At 39.7% G+C, this 24,346-nt stretch overlaps 1 protein-coding gene across 1 annotated transcript; it reads left to right on the forward strand.

Moving 5' to 3' along the window:
* The first annotated feature begins 6,795 nt into the window (after nt 1-6,795).
* On the forward strand, nt 6,796-7,829 carry phlda2 (pleckstrin homology-like domain, family A, member 2). The gene is made up of 2 exons (XM_014969968.2): nt 6,796-7,360; nt 7,479-7,829. Exon 1 carries the CDS (start codon nt 6,923-6,925, stop codon nt 7,319-7,321), a length of 399 nt encoding a protein of 132 aa, XP_014825454.2. The 5' UTR covers nt 6,796-6,922; the 3' UTR covers nt 7,322-7,360; nt 7,479-7,829.
* The last annotated feature ends 16,517 nt before the right edge of the window (nt 7,830-24,346 follow it).

Raw genomic sequence — 24,346 nt, forward strand, 5'->3', positions numbered from 1 at the left:
ACCGGGACAGACACACATAGACAAACTGAACAAAGAAGCAGTCCCATGTTTGCATCATAGTGCAACAGCAACACTTGTCCCTAGTTAAGACATAGACGCCGACAACAGATGGCAAGAGATTTAATAAGGTTTAAAAAACATTCAGATCTTAATTTTGATGCCACAGTATAATCTCACACTGAAGATTTTCAAACATAAATTCCTAATGGAGCAATTCTTGGTTAAATCTGCTCGAACTTTAACTGGAACAATGTGCTTCAGTCGGCATCACACCCACCAAATCGCTCTGGTTTCCAGCACATGAATAATGCATGAAGAAGCTCATCGCCACTGTTAAATATGGCGGAGGATCTGTGATACTGAGGATCTGTTTCTCTTTCAAATAAGACACCCACGGGAGACAACATGGCATCAACTCTTAGAAATAGATGAACATCTCAAATAAAAGAAAAGTGAAAATTAGTCCTACACTGATTATCCAACAACATCTTGATATAAAATACATGGATGAAGTAACACAGTCAGCTTTCACCCACTGCAGTCTGCATCCTGCTACAACACTGCGAGATGTCGGGGGCGAAGATTAAGTCTTGCTCTATTAGCAAGTTGAAAATAACTGATGGTAATTGTACCAATAAGTGTGCCACAAGGGATTTGGTTTATTTCCTTAAATGTGATGTATTTCCCGCAGAGAGTTGTAATTATTCCTCAGATTTTCAGTGTGCAATTATGTGAATGCAATAAATATGGATTTATTTTGAGTGGATGCCAGTAAAGTCAGCAGTGGTTAAAAGTCTAAACCTAGTAACTTAACAAAGGCTCAGAAAGAGACTTAAACTTGGAAGGCAGCTGGATTTTGTGCGACTCTGCAGATATGAGAAACTCCACACAAACTCCTAACCATTATCCTTAAGCCTTATCCATGAGGAGAGGCAGAAACGCATGTCAGCCACCACCAGCGTCCTCCTCAAGAGGTTGGGGAGGTGTTGGTTTGATAAGTAGCAGGGTCTTTGTGCTGCATGGCCAAGTTTGAGTTTTACTGTTTTCAAATTCTTCTCAAAAACAAAAGCCCACTGAGTTTGCACCTGCTTTATTGTTTATTGAAGTGATTGGTTTTCACTGCCAGAGCTATTTTGCAATGGCGAAGAGAAGATTTAGAGCTCTGTGCGTTTCTGACAGCGCCTTGGCTTCTCACTGGAATTTGGGTTGGCAGAGACATTTTTGGTATTTAAATCGGGTTGATGAGGAAAATTATAAGAAAAGTAACTGGTATATTAAAAGGAATACAAATCAGATTTTAAATTTGTCACTCTTTAGTATCTATACCTGCTACAACATGCTGTCCACAGGTTCTGCAGCCATGCCTGATTTCATTGTTCTTCCGGCAGCAGCATGGTACTCGCTCAAAAGGCCTCACCGACCATTTGTTCTTATTCCCACGGTGTGGAATGCCAGCGTGGACACACACACATGTGCACGCACTCACACACACACACGTGCACGCACGCGCACACAAAAGGCTTACAGGAACAATACCTCAAATAGCTGAAGAGTCTCATCACTAGGCTTTGTCCACAAAGAGCAAGAAGAAGTGGATGTGTGGGTTTTTTTGAATGCGGGTGCATGTGAGCGTCAGCAGCTGTTACCTGCGGGCTCTGCTGGATTTGTCAACGACCCATCACATGCAGCCCAGTCAAACTGCTCCCATTGTTTGGTGGACTATGTATAGTTTACTGTTAGAGGGAGGTTTTCACCACCGTTCACAGTGTTCATACAAACAAATGCAATTGCCTTATTGTGCGCACTAATCAGTGTCACAAAAATGCCAAAAAAGTTCACAGGTTTCAGAACCTTCACAGAACATTTGTGGCTGTATGTTGTGGACCAGATTTGCAGCAAAGACAAAATATCACCTCAGTTCTGTAATAGTTTTACTGGCAGAACTCATTCCAACGAATAAGTATTTTACTAAGTTAAGTTTTTTTACACGGTGGGTCATTCTGATCAAATTCTTAAAGGTATTTGATTGGGATTATGATAGAACAAAGTAAAACACAACTGTGAGGTGAAAGGAAAATATTATTTATAGCAAAAAATATTTACAAAAAAACCCAAAATGAAAATCTCAGCAGTATGCATGTGTGTTCAGCTCTTTTGAATCTGATTTTAGGCTACAGCACAAGATTCCAAGCAAAACAAACTCCAAACTCATCTGACAATACCAAGACATGGTTGTCCATGTAAGCTAACAAAGGCCAAAGTAAAGAAGGAGATACGTTGACAACAGTAACTCTGGAGGAGCTGCAGAGATTCACATTTAAGACCGGAGATTCTTTTGAAGAATGACCATTATCCCCACCCCCAGTCTAAACATCATGTCCTTACGACACAGGGATGAATCAGGCAAAGACCTGCAACAGGAACTACAAGATCTACTTTAATGCCAAGTTTTAGGTAATCGCTCCTTGCTAATCGCCTTGTTGGTGCAGAGATACCCGTTTATGTCATCCTTGTTATTTGTAAAGTTTTATATTATGTGTAGACATAACACAGGTTAATCCCTTAAGTTTATGATCCTTTTTGGTGCTTGGATGTTTCATAAGTCAGAGTTAAGCGGCTTAGCAAAAATCAACTGAATGTGGCCTTTGAAAATGAAAGAATACCTAAAGGTCTTGAGAAAACCTGACTTATCAGAGGGAAATCTAAAGAACTGGAAGCCACAGGAAGCTCCTCCTAAAACATAAATGAGTTTTCCCTTCATTATTCACCCCTCATTTCTCAAATGCAACATTTGCTGAACATATAAAATGCACACCTCACTTTATGTTAGCAGTATTTTTCCTCTTGCAACATTAAATGGAGACAGACATGCAGTCAGAGTTTAGTGTTGTTATTGAAACTGCAACTCGCACTGAAACTGACTGCTCTTATGACAGTTTTGTGTCAGCATATGTAATTAGTTTTAATTAACAAATTGTACAAAGATGCAAACAAAAAATTAAAGTTGGGTTCCCTGCAGTTTAATAGGGTCCCTGTTATAATGCAACCAATCAGATCTCTAATTAGACCCCTGAAGTTCTGCATTATGTCACACAACACCATTAAATATGACATCCCAACACGCCTCGTTTTATTTCCAACCTTTATGATCATCTGCAGGGTTCACCGAGTGTTAATTATGACGCTCGTAGTAAACACCGTGCAGCTTCATGTCTCGACATGTCCTCCAAGCTCCGGGACTTTCTGGTCCTTCCACTCTCCATCCTGTCACACCCATGCGCCCGTGGCTGCAAGGCTGCACATCTCTGAAACAAACTGGGAGACGAAAACAGGAGCATAAACATTCGGTCCTTTGACCTTCGTTCTTACGTTTGTCCGTATGAATTTATCAAAGCCTTCCTCTGTTGTTGCAGGTGATGCCTTATCTGACTTCCTCTCTGAAGGACTGTTTAGTCTGTGGGGAGACGGTGAGATCCTGAAGGCACTGATTTGAACTGGAGGTTGTCACAACACACATCCAGAAATTCTCCACATGAGCCAATCGCCTCCAGAGATGGTTGTACTTTCCCACAAGCTGGGATAACAGAGGACAGGCGAAGCTTTCAAGTTTTACTGCAGAGAACTTGTGTGTAGTTAACGCTCCCCTTTAATAGTGTCCACTAACCTAACTTTATGCATAAGGAAATTGGAATTTGAATTTGTTGATGAAGATGTGTAAAAAGTCTTTGAATTTTTTTATTTTCTGAAGTAAAAATATCTGGTTAAACACCTGATGTCTATTGTTAAGTATGGTAGATGATCTGTGATGCTGTGGGCCTTTTTTCTCTCTTTAACCTTGTTAAAGTGTGCAGCACCAGGAATTTGTTTTTGAAAAGGCAGAACATTTATATGGTGAATACTTTTTGAAACATGAAACGGGGTCATTTAGTAGGAGACTGATTCAAACCACATGAGCAAAGCAACATAACCAAACATTCACAAGAAACAAACAAAATAAAAAAAAAGAAGTGCCCTTGCTTTCATGGTCATGTAAATTCCCAGACAGGTGAGCTGAAGGGCGTTAGAGACGACCAGGTTGAGTTCAAGCCCTCCTATAAAGACGGGGTGGTGGAAGACCCCTCTCTCTGCTTCAATCTGGACAAATGTGGGAGAAGACGTAATGCTCTCCTATTGGCACACGAGCAGTACGCAAAAATAATAACATGTGAATAACCAACCTTTGTTTCCTCTTTATTCCATTAACCGTTTCCTGTTGACGAATTCTCTAAAACAAAAAAAAAACTCAAACTATAATCAATAATCAATATCATACATTCACAGACACACCACCACCTGACCCTCCTTTGGCAAGCAAAACCCCTCCAAACTTCCCAGGCAATTCTGAGTCATCGCCTGGGCATGTCCGTGAGCTTCCGCCTCAAAACTCGCGCAAACAAAAACTCAAACATACACACTTCACCTCAGGCAAACACCACCAGATAAACAGAGAGAAAAGTCCCAGAAACAAAGCGAGGAGAAAGGAAGAAGGTGAGGAGGCGGCAGTGCCTTTTCACTCAGCAGAAGCCAAGCAGGCCGTCGGGGGGGCCCTCTGCACACGTGTGCTTTTGTCTCCTTTGAGGTCAGAGTGGAGCTCGGACCACCACATCCTGCTCCAGTGTCACCACAGGTTCAGGGATAGAGATGCTTAAGATGGTTCGCTGTGGTTTTGTCTGCAACTGCTTTTGATCCCAAAAGATGTGGCTGTGTGAAGGGCAGCGTTGTGCAAGTGCACAATTCCCGGCTTTCAGCTCACACAGATAAAAAGTGAAATCATAAAACAACTTCAAAATTTAGAACAAAGCAAGTCTTTCCAATAAAAGTCAAGAGGTGAAAGAAATTAGCGGGATGGTTACCTCATACGTCTATTTGATTGTCTCCTGCTCTTTGTGGCCTTTATAAAGTGTTTCATAATTTGATCAAATTCAAAAGAACATTTATCTTATTCAGTTAAGATGTGCACAATGCCTTTAAATAATAAAAAAAAGAATAAATCATTCTTTATTGTGGAAGCATTACAAGATGCAAAAATGTGTTAAACCTTTAAAGAACATCAGATTTATTTGTCAGTGTGTATTTTGACTGAAACCAAACAAGACCCCACAGATTTCAGGTCAAGACGACGCTTCCTAATGACTAGACTCCTGAATGAACGACCATGAAGAGCCGGGACTGAGTCAGTCAGCTGACCGGCAGGTCAGGAGCCGTTAAAGGAGCGCACAGCGGATGTCAGGAAGATAAGAGAGGAGCCACACCTCAGGAGTGATATCGAAGTTCGTTCCTATGGCTTCCGCTTCACTGTTTCGTTTTTTCACTATGATTTTATCTAAATGAGAAGAAACTTGTAAAATCCATAAGAATCTTTGGATTCTCTCATCCTTTGAGGTTCTACTCAACAATGAAAAGGTCTGACCTTAAGACCAGCTCTGTGTCCAGATTTAAGTTTGTCTCGACAGATTTACTTATCTTGATGAAATAACTTATATAAATATTTGGCCATTTAAAGTTGATTTTACTTTACTTTCTGATATTTAGGGATCTGTAATTAAAAATAAGCAGAAATTCCTGATCATCTAGCATTTCACAGGTTGGTCAGGATATTTTCAAAACCAAATTAGGGAAGAACCTTTGCTCCAGTAAACTCCCTATGGCCCTGGCATTGCAACTTTATTACTTCAAATAAACAAGTGGTCCCTACAAATAAACAGATTAATAAGCTTCGATTCATTTTAAATTGTTTTACAACCTGTAGCTTTTTTTTCATATTAAGTTCCTATAAAACAAAAAAAAAAAGGTTGCTTGGTAACATGGAAACCTAATTGGCAAACGAATAAAGTAAGGCTGTTTATTAATTGGTGACCATTAGTCTTTGCAAGTGGATATTTTGTCTTCAAAGCTGATGTGCTGGAAAAAGAAATGCTGTCATAAAGGAGACTTGAAGCTAAGCTACTTACACCATAGCAATTTGGAACAAAGTTGTTTTAATTAATATTTATTTTTGTTTTGTTTGTTTTATCTCCAGTTCTCTTCCACATGCACGTGTTGTTGATGTTTCAGTGTCCCCAGACATTTCCGTTTATGTAAGTGTTAGGTTATGGCTCATTCCTGTTCCAACATGACACATGGATGAGCAGGTCTGGCGAGGAAAAACTTTACCCGTCTTGCCTCAAAAACCTTTGGGATTCATGTTAGCACAGACTCTGAGCCAGCCCGTCTCGTCCAACATCAGTGTCTAATCTCACAAATGCATTTCGTAAAAAAAAAAAGAAATGGTCCAAAATCCAATACACATTCTTAAAGCTTCCCAAAGAAGTCAGCAAGCTGTTATTGCCACAAATGATGGGCCAACATCGCATCAAACCATATGGATTAAAAACGTGGGAGTCAAGTTCAGATGAAGTGAAGGCAGACAGTCACAAAACGAACACTTCTGGCAGGTAGTCATAATATTTTGATCTGATTTAACTGTAATTTTTTTTTTTTTTTCAGCTTTTATCATCTTTTATACATTCCCAAGATCTGTGTGAATGTGCACATCTGGTGATCCCTACAGAATGGGCAAATATTTGGACAAACTCCACAGTGGGACGTGGATTACAAATTAACATGTCGGCAGCGCAATTAGGTCCACTTCCTCCCCCACCTGCATGCGCCACAGCTTCCGCCCACACTCAGCCTTGAATTACTCCACTGGCAGCTGCATTCTCAAACAGCAGCTGACGTCAAGAGGGAGGGGTTGAGACTATTAAAACCCCGGGAGCCTGCTTCATTCACAGCCACATTCTGGATTACTACGATAGCTGCAGAGAAGCTCCTTCTTCGGAGTCTGCGGACGGAAACGCAAAGGAGGAGTGCGCTCAGTTCCCTTTTTTTTTGACAAAAAACAATGAAAATGCCAGCGGAGGAAATCATCGTTGAGGGAGATATGGAGAAGAGGAGCGACAGCTTCCTCCAGTTCTGGAAGAAAAAGACGTGCGTCCTGACCAAGGACAGCCTCAACATATACGCGGATGTAAAGCGCTCCAAGGTCAAAGAACTCAAGCTGCAGTCCATAAAGAAGGTGGACTGTGTGGAGCGCACCGACAAGTTCATGTATTTCACCATCGTTACCAAAGATGACAAAGAGATCGACTTCCGGTACTCCGCGGAGCAAGCCTGCTGGCACGCGAAGATCACCCTGGCCCTGATTAATTACCAGAACAGAGAAGCCGTCCAGGACTTCAAGACACGGCAGGACGAGAGCGCATCGCCCGGACAGGAGAGGCGCATGGCCAGGGCGCCTTGAACCGCTCCAAGGCGCAGGATCGGAACTGCTCCAAATATGGTGAGATACGATCCAGGATGCTGGATCACCCTGTATATGAATGTAAATATGATAATGGAGGGGTTGGGGGGACTGCTTCAAGCGCAAACTAACGCTTTTTTTAAATTTTTTTTTAAAGAAAATCCCTCTAGAGTCTACACGGACCCTTGAGAAAAATGGGAAAACGGATCAACGGAAGCCTTGGTCATCCGGTCCAGAGATGAAGGACTGTTCGGGACTGAGCTCCCTCGGAGACGGGACAACTGATCCAACTGATCCAAATCGACACACGAACTTTTACGAGCTCAAAGTGGACTGAACTGTCAGAACTATTTCATGTTTACTCTTCATAGAGAAATGGCGCCTGAAATCATGTTAATTTATTTTTGTTTCCAGGATCTATGGTGTTACTGGTAAAACTGCTTGTGTTTAAATTATATTCTGCTTAAATGTGTTTATTTAAATAAATATCTATTTGCTTTTGCCATAATTCCCTCCCAACTGTTCTTTTTTTTTTTTTTTTTACTTTGAAAATGTTTTCTTAAGGTCTGTTAATGTTTAGACCAGCATGATTAAAGGAAAGAAAAAAAAAGCGCCTGACATGCACGGATACCTTTCACCAGCACCATTTCTTAAATGCCTCACATGCAACCGTAAAAAGGGAGTGGAGGACAGGGAAGTCCCTCTTCCGCTCTGGCGTCAAGTGGAATGTGACCTTTTATTGTCACTGGGAGGGTTTGGGGCCTGAGTCATGACTGATAGCAAGTTCAGTCGGCATCAACGGATACTTTGAAGACTCGGTGGTGTCACTGCACACACCTGTTTACGAGGTGTGGTGACCTTTATGGCTCCTGGTACAATCTGATAATGGAAGTATAAAATGAGCGTATCTGAAGAAAATTAAAATCATCAAAAGAATTGGTGTTTTTTCTTGGTGCGCTACTAAAGATTGCTTTTCTGAGATCTTATTGTGTCCAAGACGATATTCAGGGGATTTTCTGATAGAAATGGTGAACGAAGGTTTTTAAATTGTTGGGAGGATGGAACCGTTTAGTGATAAACTGCAGGATAAAGTAATTTGAAAAGCTATTTGGGTTGTATTCACTAAATGAGTCAGTTTACAACAATGGAACCTGATCATCTGGCCATAAAATGAGCATAGCTTTATACTGACTTTAGTCGTTACAATTTGACCTGAAAATTAGTGTCTCAGTTTATCTAGACTTTATTTTGCCGGATATTACCTGATAGTTTCTCTATAGAAATAATTTAAATTGAACAGCTAAAAGACATATACCTTCATTAATGCAATGTGGTCACTGCTACCGTTTTCAGTTAGATAATTGTTTAGATGTCGGTCAAACACTTTTCCCAAAAATTCAGTTTAATCCTTTGAACAAACAAATTTAAAGACTTTAGTGATTAAATTTACTTCCTCTAATGAATGAGGTTAAACCATTTCTACATTCAACAATTCATAGCCAACAGGACAATAGTGATATTTAAGAGTTTCAATCCAGATTTCACCAAATAGGATTGTTAGTACCTTGAGACAAATCACCTTGTTGATACTCAAAATGGTATTTAATGTTCTGTCAAAGTATCAGATGTAATTTTTTTTTTTCAGATTCGGTAAAATAAATTGAAATCAATTGTATTTTTTTGTGGCATGCATCTTTGCTAATGACTAAATTATCTGTGTTGTATACAGTACATTGGACATTTCTTGTTGTTTAACCTTTTTATGACTTAATGTTTCACAGGTGGTAAGATAAACAACCAAACCGATAAAACAAAACGGTCAGATACTCCACACAAATAAAAAAACCCACCAGAAGAAAAGTCTTAAGAGCTTCAGAAAACTATTAACCACGGGAGTCCGTCTCCCTCCCAGTGGGATTTAGAAACACAAAGCAAACAAAGGATGAGCAACAGCTAAAGTTCCTATAAGACTGTTACACAAATTGGCACACAGTATGAGAGAAACATCAAATAAAGAAAACATTTTATGTTTCTAAGCAGCCATTTCAAAATGAGGTGAATTTATTCCAGCACTTCAGTCAGACCTGTCCTACTGCACCCAAATATCTGCAGCTGAGGATCCAATATGGAGGAGAAAGTGTGTTATGAGCACACGCATTCAGAGGTCAGAGGTGGCACGGAGTCGGATCGTTAGCCAGGAATAATGAAACATATCGTAGGATTCCCCCCTCCCACCGTCAGATCCTATCCATGAGCAAAGCTTTGAAGTGGGGTCATGCTACAATGAATGCATCGAAGCCTTGATCTGTGGAGTATTACAGAAGCGGATGGGCCCTCTTTCCATCTAAAAATACTGCTTCACAAATTGGCACCACGTTAATCTTACACACTCACACACACACACTCACACGCACACGCACACAAACATGTTTAAATTTGCACCGTTAGCCTCTGATCCAAAGGGCAAACGGTTTTTTTTAATGTCACTGTTACCCTGCGACCTAGGATGGCTAAGGGTAATGTATTAGATGATCTTCCCTCGACGTGTGATGCTGTGGTATGAGAAAGACGAGACACACACGTTGAGCTTCCTTCACATTCAACCGGAAGATTTATTCTTCTTGTGTGTTATAAACACTCTTCATATACAACATACTTCAGGTATCACATACTTCAGGTAGAGAACCATTAACTTCATTACATCAAAAATTACTGTAATACATCTTTAAACTAAACTACATTCTTTTAACATGCTCCATTTAGCATTATGAATTCTATCAAATTACAAAATTAATTCACAAATAACTTTCACTTCTCTAAACCATATTAATTTTGTAGTTAGTGCTTTAAATTCAAGACCTTGTCCTCTTTTCTGAGACCTTTTGTATTTAACTATCAAAATAAAATATATTTTAACATTTAAGCACTTTAGTTTTTAACAATGTCCATTGTTTCAGTAGAATAATATTTTACATCTTGCATACACAACTATTTTCTCAATATCAAACTGAAAAAAGGCGTAATGCTCTTTTAATACTATGCCTCGGTACTCGGTTTCACACGAGGATATAGTTTATCTGGTTTTTCAACAAACCCATGAAAAACATCACCTTTATAAAATAAAGAAACCAGAACAATGTCCTTTGAGTGAGAACTCTCTGAAAAAGTGCAAAATACAAGTTCAAATGAACTCCGCTGTCCATCAGCTAGCTCCTCAGCTAGCTCACACACGTGTAGAGGCCCGCTAGCATTAGCTCCCATTAACCTTAATGAACAAGTCTCGTTTTTGTACACAATAACAATTACAAAGCGAACTTCGCGACTCATTAGTTGAGATTCGATTTAAAAACCTTTCAATTCTTCCAAGAAATTAATGTGTATAAAACGCATTTTTACTGACCTGTGGTATGAGAAAGACGAGACACACACGTTGAGCTTCCTTCACATTCAACCGGAAGATTTATTCTTCTTGTGTGCTCAATCTTGTCTATGCCACCAACGCGGCAGCGCCCCTAGCGGTTGTGTGCGGAATTGCATAGGACTAACTAAAATGACACTAAAGAACTTAGTACAATGAGAAATTAAAGATACAAAAATAAAAATTATGTTGGGGTGCCTATTTTCTTACTTATTGTTTTAATTTACTATTGACAAGGTTTTCACCCCTCTACATCACCAGAGCTCTTAGTTGACCCACCATGAGGGTTGTTGTTAAATAAATCCTTCTGGTTCTGAACATTTGACTCTAAAACATATCGGAAACAGTTATTCCAATCTACTCTACATCTCTCCATATTACACACTGTAAGGTTTTCTTGCCACTATTCAGAGAAACTCACACAAGATCTCCTTCTCTGGTTTCAGGCTTCTGTCCTGGCATTCGGTCATGGTTTGTCATTACAGCAGCGCAACGTTCACAATGTGGAATGGAAGGTCTGACATCTTCGGACAGTCTTCTGGGATTTTATTTTATTTTTTTCCCTTTAAGAAGGCGAGAGCAGGAGAGAATGTGTCATTCAAGGGCCAGTTATAGCAAACAGAAGACGCCGCGCTGATAAGAAGAGGCAGGGTGGCGACGGCTGGAAGAAACATGTTTCAAGTTCTTTCATCATCCGGATAATTTCAACAGCACTCCCACTCAGTATCTCTTCTTATCTTCTCCCTGACAGAAGTAACTCATTAATCCTGAGCGAGGTGTATATTGCACATTGACGCGGCTCTTAAAGGAGTGGTTGGCCTTTATGCTTTTGAAAAATTGAGAAAACTATCAAATAAAACATAAACGGTCATTTTCTTCTCACGTTTACTTGTTACATGTTACTTTGATGGATTTTAGACAATTAGGACAGGCTGGCATAAATCAGAACCTTCTTCTCCAAGATGAAACCAAAGATTTAAACAATAATAAAAATAAAAAGCTGCATTTTGAATTTCTTTTGAATGGGAAGTCTCTGTCATTATGTATGCAGGTCGGTTTATTCCCCAGGATTTATTATATAACACGGTTCGTCCAAAACTTACTTTTAAATGGAAAAGAAAGTTGATTTTTAGACCATATTTATTCCCTATTTTTAGACGTGATGCTATACATAAAGGTGGTTTTTGGATTTAGGAAAATAAAAAAGGCAGCATTAGCAAAGCTCATTCTTTTTGTATGTGACAGAGAAAACATTTTTGCTAAAAGAGACATTGTTTTCAGATATTAGCATGTTAGCATCTGACTGGGACTCAGTCAGCATGATCCACCAGTCAGCAGCAGTATATATCCTCTATCCTTTTGAAAAGCCTCTATTGGTATTGCTTGATCCAAATAGTAGAGTCATCCTTTGAATCTTTCGTCACGGATTTTTGGTTTTAGCCTGTTTTATTGTTTTATTTCCAGTGAATTGGTCTTTGAGTTTTTTAGCTTTTTTTTTTTTTTTAATCACTGTTGTTAAAGCACAAGAGCGATTCAGCAGCTTTGGGAAGTTTTGATCCCAAAGCTGTTGGGATCAAACCTGCCCTTCTGCATCACTTAATCACTTAATCAGTGATGTTTCATCAGAGTCAACAAACACACACACACACACACACACACGCACACACACACAAACACACACACACACACACACACACACACACTACTATAACCAATAATGAACTGATTTAAGTGCAAGGTAACATCTTCAGAAACTAAGAAATTATGTAAGAGTTGAGATTTTATATTATGACAATTTTGATAATTTAACACCTAAAATCAAATTGGTTTGGTTATAAATAATAAAATTGAGTATATATACATATATATATATATATATATATATATATATATATATATATATATATATATATATATATATATATATATACACAAGAGTTTTAAAATGGTAATCTATTCTTCATGCTTTGCCTCCAAGTACCCATGCACTTTGGACTGTTTTTAAAAACAGTCCATATTAATATTTGTCAAGGTCTTCAGAAGGTTTTTCTTAGTTTTTCATAAAACTTTGGTAACTGTTGTAGTTCAGGGATTAATTTCTGTTTTAATGGAGTGAAAATGAACAATTCTCATATGAACACATGAAATGTAAATTGTCAAATATAATAAACATATTTACAGTTCGCCAACCTTCCCTCCTGTAAGAAACAACATGAAAAGCTCTAATAGCCTGTTAGCGGATTGTAAAATCAGCAGCTCAGGCTGTAAAATCTACAAAATTCTTGTCTTTTAAAGCCTTTAAAAAGCATTTTCTCTCAGAAACAGCTCCAATTTAGAGCTCATCCAGATCTTGACAAAGTCTTCACACTAACTCACTTCCCTCACAAGTTTTTCCAGGTGTGCATCATGACTCATTTCTGCGTGATGATGATGATGATGATGATGGCTTCTTTCTGTTTCCCGTAAGCCCTTTCCTTACAGTGTAAAAGCCTCTAATCTTTGAGTCGCTTTTGAACTGAGCTGTTTCCTAACTCGCTCTTCCAGTCAGAGTTTAATCTGACGCCAATAGGACACAACACTAAGGCCTTGTGTAAATAGAAGCCTTCTAAACCCAAACAGAGGAGGATGTAAAGCAAGGCCTCAGCGGATGCTCTAATTACAAACAGCCTCTTCAGGATGAGGGTCGTGTTAACAGCCCAGTGACATAAGAGAGCTTCAGACGTTACAACAAGCTGAAAAGGCCGACGTTAATGCACCACTTTGTCAATCCTCAGGAATGAGTTATCTAAGAGAGGTGCTATTCATGGGCTTGGTTTACTCGAATACGTTTCTGTAAGTATGCCGAGTGCGAGGCATGACTCAGGTGAGCAAACGCCTGAGAATTTACCTGAGTTGGACGCACCCTCCTCGGGTCATAGCTGTAGGGTTGGGTTGCCAGACCCAACACTGCAGCTGGGTCTGGCTCACCAGCTTTTCAGAGGAAACCAAACTTCTTGACTTCTTGATTTGGGCCAAAACTCAAACTTTCTACACAACAGTGATTCCCATTTCTTAATTTAAGAAATGGGTATCACTGTTGGAAATTTCTGGAAATTGTGAATAGCATGAATGGTTCCCTGGTTGAGTACTGCCTGTGGCCTCACTTCGAACATAGATACTTTTCCGCAAAACACACTAACTTTTAATCATATACTATGAAACAGAATAGGTTATTCTGTCATTATAACCATTGGTTAATGAAAAATATATAATTGATTTAACTGCCTTTTTTTTTTTTGCTTTAGACAAGCAAAATAAAGTTCAAAGCAAGCTTTTTTTTCCCATCTAATTGAAAATATGATTCAGTATTAATGTTATGTGATACAGCTTACATGTCTGTGTAAACATTTTTTAGTCTTTACATGTTTAATCACAACATTGTGTTCATGAGGCAGAAAGAGATTAGATTTCAGGTTTGTGTTTTTTTTTTTTTAAAAAAAACATAGAAACATATATATTTTGTTTTTAGAAAATAAGATTTTCAAAATAACAGTCTGTGTTTTAAAGAAAGCTAACTTTTTTTCTTCCCAAAATGCTTGTGGTCATCCCCTAGACAAAACGGCACCCTGGGTGCTGAGCCATGCTGCCCATGAAACCAGCACTCATTGGGGATAAAATGAACAAATATTCTCCGTTCATCGTAACCACAAAAGAGCAGTCACATTTGTCTGTGGGCATGACAACCATGTTTGTTTTCTCCTCACTGCGGAATCACAAGGAGAAAATTCCTCGTGCGCTCATCGTTATCTCTGTGCGTCCATTCATTCGCAATCATTGGGGCAAACCCCAGGAATTTCAGCAACACCGGAGCCTGAATGTCGCGTCACATGCGCAACTATGACATCAAAATTTTCAAAGTGTTTTCTCAGCAGCAGCTGACAACGGTGAGAAAATAAATTCCAATGAAAATACTGTGTGTGGGGGGGGATGGGGGGGTTGTGAGCAAATGAACACTGAAAGTAACAAAAGCTAAAAAAAATTTTAAAAATGTAATTTTCGAAAGGAGACAAACTGCTAATTTTGTACAATTAGCATCAAAAGAGCTGCAAGAATCAAGTTAATCAGGTGACTTTTGTAAACATAGTGTCTGATGAGTCAGGCTTGTTTGAGCCTTCATTTGACTTAATTGGCTTCATTTGGACAGGATTTTTCCGTACATTTTATTGACACCAAAGCTATCTGAGATCTACGCAGTGTTCTCACATACAGTTCAAATGCTTCCCTGCATAAATGCACGAAATTAGCAAACAACTTTGAAGAAATAAAGTAAAGAGCGACCCAAGTAAAACACAAATTTACAAACTAAACAGACTACGACATCATGTCTTTACGATGATGTCACCAGAGGCATGTGAGCTTGTTTCTGGAAGGTTATCTTGATTGTATCCTAACTTACAGAAAAAATAACAAAACATTGCCAAAAATTGATCATAACAAACTGTACTACAAATGACAAACTATATTTTAAGTATGTTCGACTGATTTCCTCTAAAAATGTCTAATCTGATTCAATAAACTTAATTTCTCTGCACCCTGTATGACGTTCCTTAGTATATCCCGTATGACTAAAATAAAGCGATGGGTTTTCTTTACACTGAATCAGTTCACACCACTTTAAAAGTAAACTCTTTTCAGTTTAACACCTACTTTTATCTAAGCCATGTGTATATCTGATAGAGATCAGTGCGTTACACAAGCAGCAGACATATAGTGTGTACAAAATACTGCCCGGGGGTCGCCCTGGTGAGTGGGGGTCATGTTGCCTCGGAGCCAGCTGTCAGGACCGAAGCCTCAGCCATGGATAGGAGACGCTGACAGGAATGTCTAAGCGGCGTAGGGGGTGGAGGGCCGCGGACGAACGAGCTCCTCGTGCTGTTCTGTGGCCTCGGGAAGCAGGAAGTCAGCAGAGATCAGTGTCAGTGATCAACGTTATGGCCTCAGTAAGTCCATAACAAAATTCAGCTTTTTGAATTGGACTTTGAGAGAATGTTTCCGATTGTTTTTATTGTACATTTCGAAGGCTGAAAAGTGGATAGCGACGCCGAAGATGCCAGATTAAAGCTATTCGCCGTCGGATTTGTTTTGTCCTTCCTTTTGTTTTGAGTTAGCATTTTTAGCTGGTAAACGCTTTAACCATAGAGTGATGGTGCAGGAAAACATTCAGAACATGCAGGTTGGCATTGTCTTGCTGAGCTATGTAAGCCTTTGTTTAAAAGATGCATCTCAAGAAAAAACAAAACTGAAAACTTAGATTTTTCACAACACAACGCAGCTTTCTATTTTTTAGTTAGCATACATAATTGTTACAGGATAATTTTAACTTCTAATTATGGGTTATGTTCAGTGAACCCATGCTGCCTTCAACTCTGTGACCTATTGTTTTTCTCCTGTATTAAAGTACTTCTGGCTCAAGACTTCTGTGTTTCCCTTGATAGAGCAAATAATGCAGGGATCCAGGAAAGACTACTTTCAATGAGAAAGAAAAATAACAAGAGCAAAAACAGTGTAATTCTGATTTAACGGGGTATTAAAAGTTTAGTTTTTACCAAAATCCCCCATTATGTTTCTTTGGAACTGAAAATACGTTTCAATAGTTTGTGAGTACTCTGCACACATCACATACAGACACAGAAATCTTTAGCCAGACTTGAGTCTGTGGTTTCATTTAGATGAAGTCATCCTTCAGCATGTTCACAGAGCGTTGTGGCTCACAGAGGCAGACTGCAGCAGCTGGAGTTCAGGTCTGGATCTGCTCTGAGATCACAGCCTCGGCTCCAGAGGGGAGGTTGAGTTACAAGCACCTGTCTGAGTGGGTGTGAGAAGAAATGACCACACCAGACCCCGTCTGGTCTGATGCAAAGCCTGCAGATAAGTTCGATTCAAATCACTGCGGGGCCACGATTAGTGTTATATGAACCCCAAAATGCCAGTGAAACTTAACACCGGCAGATTGCGAGTTATTGTACGGAGAATCAAATTTCCAATCCAACTAATGAGGCAAGCAACCTGATCAACTTGGCCTGACAAAACCCTGCAGGTGAAACAAATGGCTGTAATAACCTGTAATGATGACCCTGGGTGCAGAGCCGTTATCAGAGTGAGAGGAAATGAGTTCAGAGCAGATATTGCATGAGGTCAGGCTGATGGAAGAGAAAAGATAAATGGGCGCATTAAGGGATGGAAACATTCCAGCACAGAGAGTAAAATGATTAACCGGGAGAAGTGGATGAGTTTGCTAAGAAGAGAAAAATGGATTGAGGAATCGTCCGGTGCAACAGCTGGGAAAGCAGCTTCCCAGGAGTTATCAGATCATCATCAGGGGTCCTGCACCCTTCATCAGCAATCAGTCAAATGGGTTCCAGTCATAAAATTGGCCTTTGCTGAAGAGAAATATCTTCCTGAAGTTAACACTGACAGCTAGTTTAGTCCACATGCTGCTTTTTACTGAAAAAGGCCATTAAATTATCATCAATTCAATCCAATTACAAAACACTTCAATCCCAAATGGAAATTAGGTTAACATTTCTTTTAAATTAAGATAACAGATTATAAATAAGTTGTTCAAACAATTTTTATTTACAAAGAATAAGAGTGAATCCGTTCAGTAATGTCGCTTGTAGCCTACGAAATACATTCAAAGATGTGCTGTTAAAAATGTGTACAAAGGACCTTGAAACGTAAAAATAACATACAAAATGTTAGTAATAATAATAATAATAATAAAAAAAATCATTCCAATAGCAGCAATACGTTTTCCTGAAAAATTTCAAAAAGTTCAACATTGAATTTGTGTTTATTATTTAAGGCAAACAATTGATCATAGTGTCCGGGTACTTTTAATTAGAGATACATGACTTCCCATTTCCTCGTGGTTGCGCAGACGTCTGCTGTCTTAGAACAGACAACAATGAATATGTTGGAATTCATACCAACTTGGAGCAGTGGATGACCTGTGATGCTGTGGGCTTGCTCTTCTTTTAACAGACAGCTGAAAATAAATCTGATAGTCCATGATAGAAAACTCAAAACTGGTCATTATTAGTTATTCATATGGTGCAAAGATTCAAAAAGTATGGCCTAACAACACAAAAATGGTTCAACACAATGAAAATCCACCTTCTTTCCCGGCCATACCCAGCCCAAAGCCACAAATCCTATAGAGGAAAGTTATGGGATGAGATGTGCAGAGAATACAGAATATGTACAAAATACAACATAAGAAAATACCTTCAGCTCTGGATGCCCTGGGAGAAAGAGGAATTGCCAGTGATCCTTTCCTCTGCATGCTCAGACCTTGAGAAAAATTATAATATAAATTATTAAATACACTAAAAATGAATGAAAACATCAGGAACGTTCTATCACATGTCATAATCTTTCCAAAATGTCTCAGTTCTCAGGTTAAACCTTTGGGTAAATGTATGTTTTAGACCACATCAGCTCCAAATGTCTGTGAAAGTAATTCTCGGTTTGATGGGAAAACAAGACGGAGTGTAGGAAGTGGGACAGTCCCTCCATAAGAGAGCAGCTTTTCACACAACGCATTCCAGCATTCCCACATCCGCTGTTCTGTCTCACCGCCTGGTAACCGACTCTATGATCACTTCCACAGCACATTATTGAAACAACAAATGTCTCCATCAGTCTCAGAAGAACTCACAGGGCTCACTTGGTAATAGAGATGAGAGTAGAGTATTTAATCACTGCCTGTTGGGTCTATGAGGTTGGATAGCTTCTTCACTCTGCGTAGGTTGATCTTTAAAGGGTGGAGAGAACGGAAGGATTGAACGACAGGAAACCGATCAAATATAAAACTCCCAGTTTTATATTTTTATGTTCTTTCATTCAAGTCAGTGGTTCAATCTAGGACCTGAGTATAGTTTTATGTCTTTCAAATGTTTTCCCCAAGAGCTCTCCTGGTTCCTCATCACCTTACTAAGGATTCATTCTGGTAAAGTCCTAACCTGGCCATTGATCGCCTTCCTATGCAGCTGTGTTTGATTCAAATCTGGCTTCACAGCTCAGTCTGGGTTTTCTCCCATTCACTTGGATTGACTTTCTACCGGGCCAGTCGACATAAAGAAGAAGTTATGAATGATGACATTAGTTTTCTGCTCTGTTTTGTAGTCTGCTTGAAGATTTAGCAGTGGCAGAGGAGGAAGCGAACGAAGACGTTCATTTCGTGTACCTTTAAAGTATAGAATTAACTTTAACAGCCGCCTTGATTGGCTTCTTCTCTCTTTTCAGTCAGTGAGGGATGTTTACAGCACAGACAATTTCCTGTAAGCTTCATGGCATCAAACTGGTGCATACATCACATCAAAGACAAATGTTAGCGACTGAGTGAAGTTTCAAACTTCAACAGAGTCCGAGCCTCCAGGAAGCAATCGTTTTTCAATAGCCGAGAGCCCAGACCTTCTGTACAAAGCAAATAGCACAAAACAAAGACTAAAGCTAAAGACCCACAATATATACAGCTGAGTTATAGTTTAAGAATTTATGGCGACATAAGCTGTTAGTTTCTGTTTCAAATAAATTCCCCTGCAGCAGGAGGAAACAGGAAAGCTTAAGGATGAAAAACGAGGAAGACTTGTTCTTCATGTCTCAAGGGTCTTTCCCAAATAGCTGTGCCGCTCACAAAGCTCCTCTGTGTTCACACCCGGCCCTGATAATGAGCACAGGAACAACCTTCTGCCACGAAGGCGGCGGATTCACAGGAGGTCAGCATAAATCAAGTTTGAAATCTTACTTAAAACACACTTCAGAAAAACAAACGTATCAGCTAGATATCAGAATGTTTAGAAATAATCCAGAAAGATGTAGTCATGTTCAGTAAATTAGAATATTAATATATTTATATTTATATTAATATATTCAGCTCAGTAAGTGAAGCACACTACATAAATTAATTATAGACTGATGTGTTCAAGCCTTTGTTTCTGACAAGTTTGATCTTAAGGCTATATTTAAGATTAAAATATTACAAGACCAATGAAGAAAACATTTTAATGCAGAACTGTGGGCTTAATAAAATGATGTTTTATCCCTGATTTAAGCCACTAGGTTGCTAACTTGCTATTTTCAATTTCAGTTTCAGTCTGACAAAGTAGTCTAAGTTGAATATGACTGAAAGTTGAAAGTTATTATTATTATTATTATTATTTTTAAATAAATCCATTTAGTTGAGGTCTGAATTACAACAACAACATAACATTGTACCCTTCTCTGGACAGGTTCAATGACATGCTTCCTTCTATCCTCTGTTTTACGTTTCACATTTAATACATCAGAAAAAGGCTGCAGGCTTTTCGTCCATCTTCAGACTAATTTGAAACGACATTAAACGAGAGCCCAGCGTACAATCTGCCTCTGTGCCATTGCGGCTTGTCTCCTTTGCTCTTTGCAGGAAGTTCAGGGTTGGGATTTATCTTGTGTGAGATGTTGGTGCGGCCTTCCTGAAATCCCCCGAAAGAAAACGAGGGAATGAAACTCAGCAGAGTCAAATGAAATTTATTTCACATGACGCCGACATGCCTAGTTCATGACAGCACACATGAATGTGCACACATAGATGGAGCTTCCAAAAACAGAGCCTCTTTTCTTCTGTCAACCAACTGTGAACGTAGGCGCGCGCGTGTGTGTGTGTGCGTGTGCGTGTGTGTCAGCTACCCGAGCCAAAGGACAAGAAGCAAGGGGACTGAGGTGGAGCTGGGAAGATGTTTGGAGGGTGTAGAGGACATGACGACTGGGTGGATTGTTGGGTAATGAGTCACTGGAGCCTCCTTCAAAGCCTGCTCTCCAACCTCAACACCCCCTCAAGCTCCCGAGCAGGGAGGTCCGCTGGAATCCGGGCCGATGGGTGGAAGAGCTTGAGTGGACAGACGACATACAGTGTGCGCACAGTGGTAGTATTACATACACACACATACTCAAATAATCCTACTCCAACCGGGGTCAGGATCTCACTACCAAGGACGCGGGCCAAGTGACAAAGACTTCTATAGAAAGTCTGAACCAAGTCCTTCATTGTGTAGCGCAATGCAATTTATAAATTTTTCATGGCAGGCTAGTAAAATTAAGATTTACAGTATGTGCAGCTAGCACAGATAAATACACACACTGTATAAAAAGACACACAGCCTATCTTTGACTGACATTGAATTAGACCAGGGGTGGGCAACTCCAGGCCTCGAGGGCCGGTCTCCTGCAACTTTTAGATGCGTCTCAACTTCAATACACCTGAGTCAAATAATGAGGTTGTTAGCAGGACTCTGGAGAACCTGACTGCACCGAGGAGGTGATTCAGCTGTTGGATTCAAGTGTGTTGAACCACGGAGACACATGACTGTTTAGTTAGTTGGTATTTCTAAACTCTCATTAGGTTTGGGTGCGTGCATGTGTGTGTGCGGTTGTTTGTCCCGTCAGTCTCTGTGTTGCCTGACCTGTCCATGCTGACAGGTTATTTCCCAATAACCGCTGGATATAGGCACCAGCATCATATTCGGATGATGGATCGATGGATACTTCAAAAGCCTTCCTTACTGATGGCCATCGAGACCTTGATTTTGCGTAACTTCTCCAGTTGCTGTTTGGGATCTTGGTCTTCTCCATCTTCTAAGGATTTTTTTGTTTGTTTTTGTGATTTGCTGTGATTTTTATTATTAATCATGTCTGTCTTTTTCCATAGTTGATGCTATTCCAGGTTTAAGTAGGGTTGTGGTGACCACCCTCTAATCAACTCCCTGCTTGCCCCAGTAAGCGGTGCAGTCAGGCGAGAGCTCCTGGACAAGTCTCGACATGAGCAGCAGCTCCATATGGCGGTCTCCAAGGCGGGCAGCGTTAGCAGCACAGCAACAAGTCAAAGCGTGACACGCTGCAAACTAAGCACATCTGTGAAGGCTCATACCTCCCACATGATCTATAAACTGTGGATAGGAACTCTTCTCTTTCTTATTTACAACAGGTTACACCTTCCTGCCTCCACACAAAGACCACCACCCCCCCACCCCCATCCTAGTCTTTGTTACTCACTCAAAGGATGTTGTTTATCGGCATGGCAACAGACAACCACAAATCATCGCTCGGTTTCAAAGGGTTTTCCTTTTGAACGGTAAGACTTTGTGAATCACCCTTCAAACATCAAAGTTAATTTTTAATGAGTCAACTTAAATGTAAAGAAAGAGGAAGTGGGGTTTCATTATCTCTGCAAGGAAATTGTCCACTTCAGAGTCAGACGGTACTGAGGAGGTAGACATCGAACCGTCACTAGATCCTGATTGCCTGTTCTTTTTAATTACTTTCAGTTAAATTTATCACAATCGTTAAGTAAATGTTTTTGAAGTGGTAGTGGGAAAAAAATGTCCAGATAGGTTTAAATCCTCTTAGTTCATAACACTCAGATGAAGTTCTAGAATAGCTCAAAAGCTTCAGGAAAGATTATTACTTTGGAGTTCAGGTTAATATCTTTCCATTGTGGTATTTTTAGTGAATTTTTTTGGATTGGAGTCGGAGACTACAGAGTAAAAATAATTCATTCTTCTTGGTTTAGCGTTTGATAAAGAATGAGAGGCATCTCCATTATTATATCAGCTTTGAAAAAAGAGTCATCGGTGCATAAAAAAGCGGATACCTGGCAAACAATCAAGAATACCAGAGACAGAAACCGAAACACAGAAAGGAATGTGTCTGTGGTTTTGGATAGACTCAACTCTAGATTCAAACATCCTGCCTGTCAAAGAAATGTTCAGTTCATAAAAAGGATCAAACTTGACTGACAAGTCGGGTTTGAAACTGGATGAAACTGATGTGACATTACGCAGTTTCATTGACTGGTGGACATTACAATGAAACATCTAGCGGTCATTATAATGCCAATATATACGTGAATATTCTCCTTTTATAAGAATAGAGAACAGACTTGGCACCAAAAGAGTACGCTCTCCAGATTGTCCATTATTTCTGATGTTAGTTGACTATCGGTAAGCACTTTACCCACATTCATGAAGATGTTTAAAACCAGCTTTGTGATTTACAAACTGGTCTTAATCAATCTAAAGTGCTCTAAAGAAGAAGTCTAAATGAAAGCACCTAAAATGCCCCTTTGTAGCATTCACAAATAGAAAAAAAAAGGTTTCAAGAATTTACAAACTGTATTATAAAAATGCACTATTTGACACAAGGTCCAGCATTTGTCTGGTGGCCTTGTGTTTGAACTTAGCCTGCTTTGGACATGGCAGAGACAGCCAGCCAGTTCTGAGTTTGTCTTCAGTAAAAGTATCATCTGTGAAAGCAAGATAAAGAAAGAAGTCTGCATTTCCAGGTCAGGATGCATTTCTTATTAGATTACCCTGAAAAGAAAGCAGGAACAATTCAAGGATCTTTAGCAGCTCCCAACTGGAAAAACAAAACAAAACAAAAAAACACACAATTGAAGGACAAATCTGTGAGCAATCAACAGCACTCTCGTGAGTTGATTTATTTCTGTTGTAATGTCACCAGAAAAAGTGACAATGCTTGAGGAAGATTTCAGTCAGATAAGGATTTACATCTAAAATTAGAAAACTAAAGGAAGAACTGACAACAAACATCAAAATTACTTGGATTATAAAGCCTTTAAAAATTCTGAGAGGAATTTTTTCCCCCCAGTGTATGTAACTTAATCAATCTATTGGTATAAACTGGCCTTTTTACTGACTCAAGATGAAACAAATCATTTTGAGTATAGCTAAGCCAGATAAAAGGCGTATCCGTTTTTTTTTTTTTTTATCAAATATTTCCAGGTGTTTTGTACGGAGCCCTCCAGGGAACATGGGGAATTTTTTCTGTAGTTTTGAGTGACAAGTTGGTGCTAGGTCAAAATATTATCTGTAAGCTCTACTCATACAAACTGTTGTACTCTGTGAACCATGTCCTCTGCAAACTGTTGTTTCTGTTTTTCTCCCCCAGGTAAGTGAGTGTGAGGCCAGCTGCAGTGAGGCGTGCTGCTTGTTTTGGCTGAAGGGCAGCAGGATTCAGGCTGGATGTTTGCTGTGTGGGACGACTCTCTGTTGCAGCTCAGGCGTGTCTGGAATGGACCGAGCCGTGCCGAGAGGCAGGAGGCAGGCAGAAACAGAGGACTTGTCTGGGCTTGTCCTCCAACGGAGCAGGAAGAAGAGAGAGAGCGACTCTGGTGATCTGAGGCAGCTTTATGTGGTTACAATGTGTCTGTATCTGATCGCATAATGTCAGGCCCAGTCAGTAAACACGTCAATCATAGCCGAGATGTAGGTTGGAACCTCAGTCCTGCGATGCTGGGAAATATTTACTGCTTGCTACCATTTACTGCAAATGTTAGTGATTCCCTTCTCTGAGATTTTTAAAGAATTTGGGCTTTCCAGCCTATCCTAGAGCAGTAAACACAAAATCCAATGATGGTCCAAATATCCATGTTTCTGTACTGTTGCAGCTTCTATCCGGTAAACATTTTATCGGATGTAGTGGCATTTATTTGAGAGTGGTCAGACAAGAAAGTGGGTAACGAGAGAGAGAGAGATATGGCAGGGTTCATCAGGTCCAGATGTTATCCGGGA

Source organism: Poecilia mexicana, unplaced genomic scaffold, assembly GCF_051168715.1.
Source record: "Poecilia mexicana isolate PSO_F unplaced genomic scaffold, ASM5116871v1 scaffold_6, whole genome shotgun sequence".
Lineage (NCBI taxonomy): Eukaryota > Metazoa > Chordata > Actinopteri > Cyprinodontiformes > Poeciliidae > Poecilia > Poecilia mexicana.